Source organism: Littorina saxatilis, linkage group LG16 (genome assembly GCF_037325665.1).
Source record: "Littorina saxatilis isolate snail1 linkage group LG16, US_GU_Lsax_2.0, whole genome shotgun sequence".
NCBI classification, from domain to species: Eukaryota; Metazoa; Mollusca; class Gastropoda; order Littorinimorpha; family Littorinidae; genus Littorina; species Littorina saxatilis.
In genome coordinates this window covers 55,128,608-55,142,080 of record NC_090260.1, presented here as the reverse complement: position 1 = coordinate 55,142,080, position 13,473 = coordinate 55,128,608, and the positions used below count along the sequence as shown (strand labels likewise).

Below are 13,473 nucleotides of genomic sequence, written 5' to 3'. Positions count from 1 at the left end.
TTGCTTTACAATTGTTCTATAATTATGTAATGCTTTACAAAGACAGATCGGTGCTGTCTCGGTGGTTTGGCGAGTTTCAGTCAGATAGGACTCAGACCTAGGTGAGGACTGATCTAGGATGTTCAGGTTACATCATCCAGGCCTATAAATAAATAGATAGATGTCTGATAATTGCGTTAAATAACTAGTTTAACATGATCTTGTTTTTGTCCCGATAAAGCACACACCACACAGCGAGGAAGTTAAACGGTCAAGGCGGTGAGTCACGTACCTCTCGGGCTGTCAAGTCGCATATTCTCTCCCTCTGCAGTGCCAGGACCCGTGTCACTTGTCTGCTGTCTCCTATTTTGAGCGCCGGCTGCCGGAGTAGCCGAGTATTTGCAGCACTGACAACGCTGACAGCACAGGCAGCACTGACAAGACGGACACGTCTGACAACACTGACAGCACCTGGTGCAGGCAGAAGGCCAGGTCAGGTCACGCAGAAGACGCAGGATGTTGCAGGGAGGGGGCAGGAGGGAACGGTTCTTGTATTCCTGAACCAGCTGACAGTACTGCCAGGCCTGGTGACGTTCTGCCTCCATCTTCACGGCTTCAAACGTCGCGCTGCACAGCGTACAACGTCATAGTACACACACATTAACGTATATTGTAATTCAATCAAGTTTGCGTTTTAATGAAACAGATCCTGTGATTGGTCAGAATGCCCCAACGCATTACAAATTACCGGTCATTAATAACAGCTATTGTGTTTTCAGCGTAGCAATAGGGCCCGATATTTAGACGAGACAAGTATAATGCCGACGAGTTGAAGACGAGTCGCATTATACTTGTTCGAGTCTAAATATCGGACCCTATTGCTACGATGAAAACACAATAGCGTTTATATAGCTATTCTGACATTAAATTCTGTGTTAAAATCATGTTTTTGTCAGCAACAAGGACCAGAATGGTCCATGTCGTTGATTGCAGACGACGGTTCCCTTTCTGCATGAAGCCACGGAAATAACCGAACATTGAAAAACCCACGGACATGTATTACGGAGAAAACTCAAGATAACCGGATGCTTAGCATTACGTCAATATCTTAGGAATCATATGACGTTATGACGTATCATGCTTGCCTACGTAGATTGTATGTTCGAAAGTCTGACTTCTGTTGGGAATTCGCGTGGTGAAGACTGCGGTAAATCTAGATGATAAGAGAACAAGGATTGTCTCAGAAGAAACGACGAAATGTTTCAGACCGGTAACTTCATTTCAACATTGCACTACACAATGGACGTTCTATGTGACAGGAGAGTTTGCTGATTTTGTGTTAAACATTGGTGATTGGAGAGATCGTCTGCAAAAATCAGAGATAGGTCGCTTCAGATAGCAGCTTCTGGAAATTTGCAAGGTTTGCTGCCAGTTAAAGAACTGGATTTTACACGTAATGTATGTCATGTACAGTAAGCAACAACAAAAACACACACAAAGCAAATTGCATCGTCTGTCGACTAGCCACAGACACAAGCCTGGCGAGGTATGCGTGTACTTTATACACGTGGAAGAAACCGGAACCATGCGTCTTTGTTATTGCCGATATCGTTTGGATATCGGCAAAAATGGCCAACTTTCGTAGCGTTATGCTTTGATGATCGGAAAAGGGATGTGTGAGACCATCCAATCACAGCCCCCGAATCCCCCCACGTGTCCATCAGAATAGCTATATTTGTCGATAACCACTCGCTAAAAAATCCATTAACAACCTGCTAGCGAGGCGCATTGATACAGCCTCAACTAGTCTCGGTTAGCTTTGAGGGTCATTTTACAAGTAGGAAATATGAAGGCCAACAAAATACCGAGACCATAAGGTATGCATAGCGATGACGTCGAATACGTGACGTAAGTCGATGCATGAATTATTTCGGACTACGTCAGTCAATTCAAAAAATCGCTTTTGTGATGAACAAAATTTGTTTTAGAGTTTGCTGTCCAGAAACCCGTCAAAAAAGAAGGGAAAATGTGTGTGAAAGAAAACAAAACAGGAGCAGAGTGATACGATAGGAATACAGTGACATATTTCTTGGGACTTGACCCTTGCAGGTAGGTGGACAGAAAGAAGTGTGTGAACAGAACAGAACCAATTCTGTCTGTTTACAACCGCATGAAAGCAGGAAAGAGATCGTCGTCAGATTGAATTACAATAACATTAACATGCTTCCATTTGAAACTTCTCGGTCTTCATCGTGGATTGACGCCCTCCCAACGTCTAATTGAAGCCCTCCGTCGCTTCGCTCCGTCGGGCTTCAATTACCTTTGCTCGGGCGTCAATCCCCGATGAAGACCTCGAAGTTTCAAATGGAAGCATGTTAATGTGTAATTAACGTCACACTGTCACTGCGCATTAACGTACAACGTCATTGTACACACGTATTAACAAACGAACAACGTCGCTGTACACGCCACAAAAGGCACACAGTTACCCCACTTCACCCCTCCATTGCATGGCTTACTATGATACAAAGAGTGTGTCATCACTGACTTCAGTCTGGTCACAAGGGATGATGACTTATCCTACATACGTGAGAGAGACACCCGTGAGATAATAATCGTTCAAATCACACGTGTGTATATCATGTAAATGAGGTCATGTCAAGCAAGTCTGGCAGGGACCTGTTTTTCAACTGCTTATGATGCCAAAGTCACCGAGACAAACGTCATTATAGAAACAAAAATTGCGCTCGCTAATTACCCTCGATGAATCTTTAGAACTAACGCGTCACGCCACACTTTCAGAGTGACGTTTCTTTGCTTTGACGTAATAGATTGCACGAGGCTTTAGAAGAGATCGAGGTTCCAAAACAAGCGTCTTCAATTTAGCTGCCTCGTCTGCAAGACATTTTCAGTAAAATACACCAAGTACAGTATGTAGGATAAACAGAATACTATACTGTTCAAAAAAAGAAACGCATAGCTTGTAATATTTGGTTAATTTAGTTATATGGCTACAAGGATATCCACCAAACTGCAGAAAATGTTTATCTGGTCGTCGACCTTTCGTTCATTGCCACAAGTGAGCTCTGCACGTGACGCATGCGTTATCAGTGGCTACAATGTCAAAATTGCTCATTTGGCATGACCACTCGTCATGCTTCAGTGTAATCTCGTGAAACTCGGGGAATATTGAGCTCTCACCATGTCTTCCAAAACCCATAAAAGCGGATTGTTCGCCACAAAGAAATCAGACGACAATTCAGCGACGAAAGATGGCCCGATTGAGCAGAGAAGACCGCCAAATTGCATTGGGTCGTTTACAAGCAGGCCAAAGTCAAAGTGCAATCGCCAGGCACTTCCACGTGTCCCAGAGCACCATCAGTAGACTGTGGGTCAGGTTTCAAGCCACTGGCTTCGTTGCTGACTTGCCACGAGCGGGAAGACCAAGGGCGACAACTGCTGCTCACGACCGCTTCATACGGCTCCGCCACCTCCGGAATCGTTTCCTGTCGGCCTCATCTTCTGTCCAGGCTCTCCCCGGGCCACACCGATTATCGGACCAGACCGTGCGGAACCGCCTGCATGAAGCTGGTTTGAGAGCTCGCAGACCTCACAGAGGAGCTGTCCTCACCCGCCGCCATCGCCAGAACCGAGTGCAGTGGGGCAACCAGCACCTTCGCTGGACCGTCCGGAATCACTGGAGACACGTGTGGTTCAGCGACGAGTCCTACTTCCTGCTCCAGCGACATGATGGTCGGAGGAGGGTCTACCGGAGAGTAAACGAACGTTACGCGCCCAACTGTGTGGATGAGGCACCCGTTCATGGTGGTGGAGGCGTCATGGTGTGGGGGGCGATCAATACCGCTGGAAGGAGCACCCTGGTGCACGTCCAAGGGCGCATAACTGCCCAGCGATACGTGGAGGAAATTCTGCGCCCACACGCCCTTCCTCTTCTGGCTGACCAGGATGCCATATTCCAGCAGGACAACGCTCGCCCGCACACAGCACGACTCACCACCCAGTTCCTCACCGACCACCATGTCCAGGTGCTTCCCTGGCCATCCATGTCGCCAGACATGAACCCGATAGAACACCTCTGGGATGAATTGGACAGACGTGTGCGCAGGCGAGAAGAAGCGCCGGCAAATCACCGCGATCTATTGCAGGCACTTCAGGAGGAGTGGGACACCATCCCACAGCAAGATATCCGGCATCTGATCCAGTCCATGCCCAGAAGGTGCCGGGCAGTTGTTGCTGCTCAAGGCAGTCACACCCCCTACTGACTTGACAGCCTCGGCACCCAATCGTATTGATTGACTGATTGATTTGAAGATGCAAATGAACTGTGTGTGCATTCAACTGTGTCCATACCAAATTTCAAACAAATAATCTAAATATTGGATTTTCTGTTAATGTTTTCGAAAAATAAAACAAATTTGGCAAGTAGCAATTATGCGTTTCTTTTTTTGAACAGTATACATGGCTTGCTGTGTCGTACCAGATTTACACTCGTTGTTTTTCAAATAGTGAACAGCTCGCTTTCGCTCGCAGTTCAATATTTAAAAAAACAACTCGTGTAAATCTGGTACGACACAGCAAGCCATGTAGTATTCTTTATTTATGACATCATTTTCATTACTTGAACCTAGTTAGAGCAGGAAGGGTAGCAAGTCATATCTGATAATGATATACAGAGTTGTGGCGTCATCATGCACTTCAATCTAGCCATCAGCAGGGGTAGCAGCGAAATATAACCGATAATGATGTAGGATAAACGACATAATCTTAACTTACTTGAACCTAGCAATGATGTACAAACAATGACGTCAGTATTACTCACTTGTACCTAGTGATGATGTAATAACAATGACATTTTTTTTTCTTTTGTTTTTCTTCTCGTCCTTATACTTGTTTCTTATCCCGTTGTGCTCCCACACCGCCCCGTCCCTGCATTCACTGCTCCATCCACACGTTCCGCTGCCAGACTTGTCGATTTTACAGAAGCTCCAGGGGGGGATGTCGGGTCGCTGCAGTAAGCTATCCTCGGAAGATGACACTGCACTTCTGCTGAGTCATTTCGACGGTGTTCAGTAGTGGGTCGATCTGTCCCGAGGTAACGGACGCAGCCCACTACCTACTATGCCCCCTACTAACGACATTGACTGTTAAGTCGCGGAGCCAGACTGAGTGAGCGTCCCCTCCAGAGAGCAGACCGCCACCACGTCCCTCCGTCGTCCCCCCAGAACGTCACACGTTGAAGACTGACATCATAACTACTATTCAGGGAAGGATGAATCAGGAACACTTAGACCAAGGTCACCATGAGAGCTCCGGGCATGAAGGGCCACAAGAGCAAGGACAATTTATATTTTGGATGATTAATGAGATGAGGATGATTATAATGATGATGCTGTGGATTTCCAATTTTGGCTTGAGACTACGTGACAGGGCAGCACTCTGCGCTTACTGTCATAATATATCCTGGCGTCAACCAGGCCCGAGAACTGCCGCACCTGCGGTATTGGTCAGGTAAACAGAACCTGAGCACCCTCAAAGTCGCATTCGTTAAGTGAATGACACTCATCCCAGCCTTCCCATAGGAACCATAGCACTTCCACTCTGGGTAGGAGCCGACCGTAGCCCGAAAAACCAACATGACCCTGATGGGATTCGAACTCACGACCTCCCGGCCCGCAGCCCGATGCGGTAACCACTGCGCAACGGGGGCCGGTATGACGTCATTATTTCTCACTTGAACCTGACTAAACAAACAATGACGTCATTATTACTCACTTGAACCTAGCGATGATGTACAAACTATGACGTCATTATTAGTCACCTTAACCTAGCGATGATGTACAAACACTGACGTCATCATTACTCATTTGACCCTAGCGATGATGTACAATGACGTCATTTCTCTCTCTTGAAGCTTGCGATGATGTACAAACAATGACGTCATTATTAGTCACTTGAACCAAGCGATGATGTACAAACAATGTTGTCATTATTACTCACTTGAACCTAGCGATGAGCAGGTTGAGCAATAAGACATGGGTAGCGATGACGTAGATAGCGAGCATGACAGGCACCACATACTGTCCGTACGATGACGGGCACAAACCGTCTTTATCACAGTCACCTGAAAACAACATCACTGACACAGTCACCTGAAAACAACATCACTGACACAGTCACATGAAAACAACATCATTGACACAGTCACCTGAAAACAACATTACTGACACAGTCACATGAAAACAACATCACTGACACAGTCACCTGAAAACAACATCACTGACACAGTCACCTGAAAACAACATCACTGACACAGTCACATGAAAACAACATCACTGACACAGTCACCTGAAAACAACATCACTGACACAGTCACATGAAAACAACATCACTGACACAGTCACGTACCTAAAAACAACATTACTGACACAGTCACCTGAAAACAACATCATTGACACAGTCACCTGACAACAACATGACTGATGATGTCACCTGAAAACAACATCACTGACACAGTCACATGAAAACAACATCACTGACACTGTCACCTGAAAACAACATCAATGACACAGTCACCTGAAAACAACATCACTGACACAGTCACCTAAAAACAACATCACTGACACAGTCACGTACCTGAAAACAACATCACTGACACAGTCACCTGCAAACAACATCACTGACACAGTCACGTACCTGAAAACAACATCACTGACACAGTCACGTACCTGAAAACAACATCATGTCACTTACCTTGATACACAGGACTGACGATGACATGCCACTCAACGTGTAATTCAGACTTGGTCGTGGGGTAGAGATTTCTTCCACACTGGGCACCACACTCTGTCCCACGACCAAGTCTTAACAGCATTTATGTCTCACAGCTTCTACATAGAAGAGAACACACACGTTGTGCGTACTCACGCTTTGACAAGCTTAAGGCTTTTCACATCAGCCATGCATACAAGATACAAGATACAAGATATTTATTCACCAATTTTGCAAAAGGATTTCATCTTGGCACGGTACGGTAAAAATAAAATAAAAACCAACCAGACACATATGCAGACACACATCACCATGCATGCATACATACGTACATTACACTGTCATGCACACACAGACACAACTCACACACACACACACACACACATACACACAATTATTTACATACTCACACATATCTACATCACAAATTCACATCGTCGCCTTGTAAAGGTAAAAACCATACCAGTTTAAAAGGGGTGCCAGTAATATCAATGCAACATTAGTGAATACTAGAACAATACCTAAAAATTATAATCCATTTAAAAGTAAGTAGTACACGTAATTATTATCATTTAGTCAGATCATCACATAAAGTTATATAATCATAATCTAGCCAATTAGACAGTTTAAAACAACAGTATTAACAGACTATCACAGATCTCCTCAAGCACCTGAACCTAGAGTCACATTGCACAAAACTACTACCATCACAGAACTACTCAAGCACCTAAAAAATAAGGACCATTCCACATTGCACATACTTCCACTATCACAAGTTATGAGAACAGTAATGGAATGCAGTGAAAGGACTAAGTAACAAAAGAACCCCCCCCCCCCTAATCCTATAACTACAGTATATTACAACGTCTTCTCTACAGGAGTTGTCAGTACAGCATGGGGGATGAAGCTAGAGCGAAAGCGACTAGTCCTGGCTTTCAAAGCTCTGTGGAGAGATCTACTTCTTAAACGGAAGTGACCAAACAACTATGAATGACGTATTGGTATGTGCAAATGACGTCACAGTCTGCATTTTTTTAAGCATCGATTTATTTATAACTTTCCTAAAGTGCAAGTCCCAGCAATTGGCTCCAGGCACTTTACAATGTCATTCCAAAACAAACGAGCAACAACTTAAACGAGCATGCAAAGCATACAGATAACTGAGATAAAACAACAACAACGTCTTTCTGTGTCTGCATGCGTAAATAGTTTGTTCTTTCTGCTGTCTTTGTCTTGTCTGTACACAACTCTGTCCTACTATCTCAGACCCAAAGGCCTCTTGAGAGAGCCACTTTTCTATGGCAGCTAAATTCGCATGTAGAAACAGTACTGTCGTCTGCAATACCGTTTGCAATACTCTCAGTGTTGGAGAATTTGTGAAAAGAAGAAACGGGTAACGGGAGAAGTAATGAAAGCAATGCGTGCATTTTGGCGCTTTTTTGGGGACGATTGCGAGTTGGACTCTGTTCTTGTCATGCTTCGAAGCGTGTAACATACAATCTTGCACACGTTTGCTTACAGAGCGGTAAAGACGGACAGCGTGAGACATATAGGGCTGACCTTGACACGTCACTCACCTTGCTGTATCTGCTGCATCCCCAGCTCAGCGAAGGTCTGCCCTAACGCCCTGGATGGCAGGCGGTAAATGTCACTCACCTTGCTGTATCTCCTGCAGCTCTATCTCAGCGAAGGTCTGTCCAAACGCCCTGGATGGCAGGCGGTACATGTCACTCACCTTGCTGTATCTCCTGCATCCCTAGCTCAGCGAAGGTCTGTCCAAACGCCCTGGATGGCAGGCGGTACACGTCACTCACCTTGCTGTATATCCTGCATCCCCAGCTCAGCAAAGGTCTGTCCAAACGCCCTGGATGGCAGGCGGTACATGTCACTCACCTTGCTGTATCTCCTGCATCCCTAGCTCAGCGAAGGTCTGTCCAAACGCCCTGGACGGCAGGCGGTACATGTCACTCACCTTGCTGTGTCTCCTGCATCCCCAGCTCAGCGAAGGTCTGTCCAAACGTCCTGGATGGCAGGCGGTAAATGTCACTCACCTTGCTGTATCTCCTGCATCCCTATCTCAGCGAAGGTCTGTCCAAACGCCCTGGATGGCAGGCGGTAGAGGGTTGGCCAGGAGAAGTGCATGTCGGGATAGAGCACAGACTCGGAGGCCACCACGTAGCCCAGCATGACGGTCAGCAGTATCAACATGAACCTCGCGCTGTCCTTCACCTGCACGCCGAGTACACCAAGAGTGACGGACCTGTACAGGTGATACAATGTGATGAACAAGACCTGTACAGGTGATACAGTGTAATGTGCAAGAGCTGTACAGGTGATACAGTGTGATGTACAAGACATGTACAGGTGATACAGTGTGATGTACAAGACCTGTACAGGTGATGCAATGCGATGTACAAGACCTGTATAGGTGATACAGTGGGATGTACAAGACCTGTACAGGTGATACAATGTGATGTACAAGACCTGTACACGTGATGCAGTGTGATATGGGTGCGTCTCATAATCTCGTCCTCTGTTTGTGACATTATCACCAAAAGTAAAATCTTTCCAGAAAACTTTGATAATACTATTTACACACTTCTCAGGGTGTACCTTTTCAGTTTAAACAAGAAAAAATATAACATTGTCTTTAGTTTGCCATATATTGAGCATTATTTGGACCATGTGTGCAAAATCACCCGTGTAACATGGAAACAATAAAAGACAACAAAACTGCATTTATAAGGCTGAAAACGACTTTTATTCAGTTATTATTGTTGAATCACAAGCCATTATAGAGTTCAATATGAAATGACTACATGCAAACAACAAAATAATGTTTTTTTCAAAGTTCCATGCATTCGTCAAAATTTCAATACAAAAATGAAAATTAATTAATGATATCCTGATCAGAACATGTTGATACATGGCATTCATTCAGTCTTATTGACATTTAACCTTCACAATAGCATATATACAAAGATTTGTTGCTCTAAGACAAAATGTTAGAAAGTTATCCCAAAAGAATGCAAAATGGTCACCGATGTAACATGGAAACATCACTTTTGTAACAAAGAAACGGTTATGCTTTTTCCCACAAACTTTACTAAATGAAGCTGATTTTGCAACCAGATTCTTCTTAGGTAAAATGCCAAACACTAAAACAGGAACAGAAAGAAAAAAAGCTGGACAAAATCAACTCGGAAACGAACAACGGAACCAGACATGTATTATAAGGTTTGACATGAAGAATGCAAATGTTCAAAAGTGGTTCATTCAATTGTTAAGACAATAAACCAAAGGCATTGGTTACATATAGAACAGTTGCCACTTGCAGTTAATTAATTTATTTAAAAAAAAATAATGCCCCCTGGCATTGAAGGTGGGGTCACGAATCATGGTTGCATCAGATGTAGGGACTAAGGAAATATTATCGATCCCTGGAAAGCAATAGTAGTTCCCCTCCGGTTTCCTTCGAAGGAACGTTACCACCAGTTCATCAGGTCGAATCTCTTGCACCTGAAACATGCAAGTACCTGCGATTTCAACTAAAGATTGATGCAATATGTGTACTAGTTTCACTAACATGAATTTGTTTAATGTCTATCAAGATTTTGATGCATCCACATTCACTGGCAGACTTACCATTCCATTGAACATACAACTTTTACAATTAAAGAAAACATTGACACTTACCGTTCCTTTAAATGGATTTCGGAAATTTAATTTTGATCATAATTTGTTATATTTTTAATTTTCAGAGCTTGTTTTTAATCCAAATATAACATATTTATATGTTTTTGGAATCAGGAAATGATGTAGAATAAGATAAACGGAAATTTGGATCGTTTTATATTAAAAAAAAATTATTACAATTTTCAGATTTTTAATGGCCAAAGTCATAAATTAATTTTTAAGCCACCAAGCTGAAATGCAATACCGAAGTCCGGCCTTCGTCGAAGATTGCTTTACAAAAATTTCAATCAATTTAATTGAAAAATGAGGGTGTGACAGTGCCGCCTCAACTTTCACAAAAAGCCGGATATGACGTCATCAAAAGTATTTGTCGAAAAAAAGAAAAAACGTCCGGGGATATCATACCCAGGAACTCTCATGTCAAATTTCATAAAGATCGGTCAAGTAGTTTAGTCTGAATCGCTATAAACACACACACACACAGACAGACAGACACACACACACACACACACACACACATACACCACGACCCTCGTTTCGATTCCCCCTCTATGTTAAAACATTTAGTCAAGTTTTGACTAGGTGAAATCGAAAGAAAAACTATTATTAACAAATGTTCAGCCTAATTTTTCACTTCATAGAATATCATAGCAGCAAAAACTCACCTTTTCTCAAGAACCTTGGGTGTTGATCACTGTCGTAACAAAATCACAGACTTCGGAAACATTCTCGAAATCTTTCTTCGCTGCTGGAAGCTGAACTATTTCTCTCTGTAACTGCGCATGCGTAGTCACCCGCACCTCTAAGTCACTACGCGCAAAATAGTTCTAATCTTTCTTCAAAACTCTGAACATTATTTGCAAAACCGTTCACCATCGTAACTGAATTTTGAAGAAGCATGTCATATTGCGCAACTTTCAACTTAGTTTGCAGATGCAATTTTGAGAAAATAATACTTAAATAACATTTAGCTTAGCGATTTTCTATGCCCTTTCATGTCAAGATCGTGTTGAAGATAAATATGCAAATTCTAAAGTTCAAATTTAGGACTTGTTGCTGTTGCACGCGTGTGGAAACCTATGTTACGACAGTGATGGCAAACTTTCAAGCGATTAATTTCGTTTAAAAAAACAATTCTGTGGACAAAATAACATTTCAACTGTCAAGTACACTTAAACCAAACACACATAACAAGAATAGCAGTCCTTGGACATTCTAAACGATTCTTGTAGTGAGGTGCAAAACTAGTTGATGGTTCATGTCACAGATCAGACCTCCATTTTTCACGCATCCAATCATTTCTTTCGCAAAACAACCTTCATAATAATCATGCAAAATACTCAGTTTTGTTGATGTGAGCTTGAGAACGACAGTTACGGTACACATGCACTTTTGTACATCCGTGTGAACTCGTGGTACCTCTGTGCTATCGAGGATTCAAACCTGTACTATCGGGGATCCATTAAGGTTTCCGAGACTGTGTTTCGTTTCCATTGAATTGGTCTCGCGGAAGAGCCGATTCTAAAATTTGCATAGGTAAAACGATCGCTTTTTTGGTACAAGCCTCTGGAGTAAATTTTGTGATTAATGTTTTTGTGAACAAGAAACAATTGACAGGTGGCTTTATTCCATCTCCCTTTTTCCCTCCGCCGCGATGTAAATTTGAATAGTTGAAGGTGACGTTAGACACCAACTAAAGAAAGTGGGGGTGCCCGACACCCCTCGAGTCGAACTTGTGTTGACCTTGTGATGCAGGCACGCGGGATGTGATGGGCTGAGTCTTTCTGTTTGCTTGGAACTTTGGAGTGAAGACAACCTATATTTTTTGTGGTGTGTTTTCTGGACGCCTTGTGTGACATGTCTGTCACAGGCTGAAATCCTTTGGGATGTGAGGAATTCTTTTGCTGGTAGGTTAATACAATTTTCTTTCTGTAAATGGGTAAGCAGTGAGAAGAATAGTATGCTGCTTGGGGAAAGGATTTATTTGAATGTTCAAGTAGATTGTTTTGTGAGTTGGAATGTTTGGGAAGACTTTTGTTTGTTGAATGCTTTAGAAAACCGTTGTTTGAGAGAACGGTATTGTAGGCATGTTATTTGGTAGGAATGATGTGTTTTGTTGTTCAACGAGTTAGCTTGTGGTAGTTGAAATTGTTGATTTGTTTACGTATGCTTACGGCGTGCATTCTGTGGTTTGCAGGATGGCGGAGCGTGCGACGGGGTTCTTTCTAGAGGGGTGTAGTTAGATTCAGTTCTTTCTTTTTTTAGCTGGTTTCAGTAGACTAGGTTTTAGACGGGTCTTTTTAGATGGGAGGTTTTTAGCTGGGTTTTCGTAGACGGGGTTTTAGTGGGGCGTAGATTTGTTTTCGTAGACTAGGTTTCGTTAGTGAAGTGCAGTTAGTTTTAGTGGAGGGATTTTGGTCAGGTTTTGTTAGAGTTTTTGTAGATTTGGTTTTTTGTTAAGAATTGTTTTTAGGTTGTTTTTTTTAGATTTCGTTTGTTTTAGATTAGAGTCTCATTGTGGTTTTTTTGGATTAAAGTTGAGAGTGAGGATTTAGAGTAGAGTGTAGTTTGGGGGAAGGATTTAGTGTGTTTTTAAAGGGTAGCTTTAGAGGGAGAATTTAGAATGTAGTTTTAGAGTGAAGAGTTGAGAGCGTTGATTTTTTTGGAGTTGTTTAGTCCTATAGTAATACATTGAAAGTTTTGTATTTGAAAGTAAACCCCCGTTATCCCACACATTCCCCTTTTCATCTTTTGGAATAAAAGAACCTGTTAATATAACTTGTGTCGTTTGCTTGAGTGTTTGAGCTCGGTAAGAAAGAGTAAAGTAAATTGGCACTCGGTTACATTTGTACTATTTCTTTATTCATTTTACTTCTCAAAAATACCAATATCATGATTTAAAATTCAGTATGTTTCAATTGTGGGCTAATTTGATTATGGCACACACAAAAGGTTCAGTTTCTGAGACGCACCCATATACAAGGCATGTACAGGTGATACAGTGTGATA

The 13,473-nt window shown here is 42.8% G+C and overlaps 1 protein-coding gene across 1 annotated transcript in view; it reads right to left on the bottom strand.

Annotated features, from left to right (window-relative positions):
• Positions 1 to 248: 248 nt before the first annotated feature.
• Positions 249 to 13,473, bottom strand: part of LOC138950076 (transient receptor potential cation channel subfamily M member 5-like) — a 173,067-nt gene continuing 159,842 nt past the window's right edge. Inside the window, exons 17-19 of the mRNA XM_070321854.1 lie at positions 8,820 to 8,997; positions 5,998 to 6,121; positions 249 to 606 (exon numbers count right to left, since the gene is read on the bottom strand). Coding sequence (XP_070177955.1) covers positions 264 to 606; positions 5,998 to 6,121; positions 8,820 to 8,997 — 645 coding nt within the window. The 3' untranslated portion in view covers positions 249 to 263. The remainder of the gene's footprint in view (positions 607 to 5,997; positions 6,122 to 8,819; positions 8,998 to 13,473) is intronic.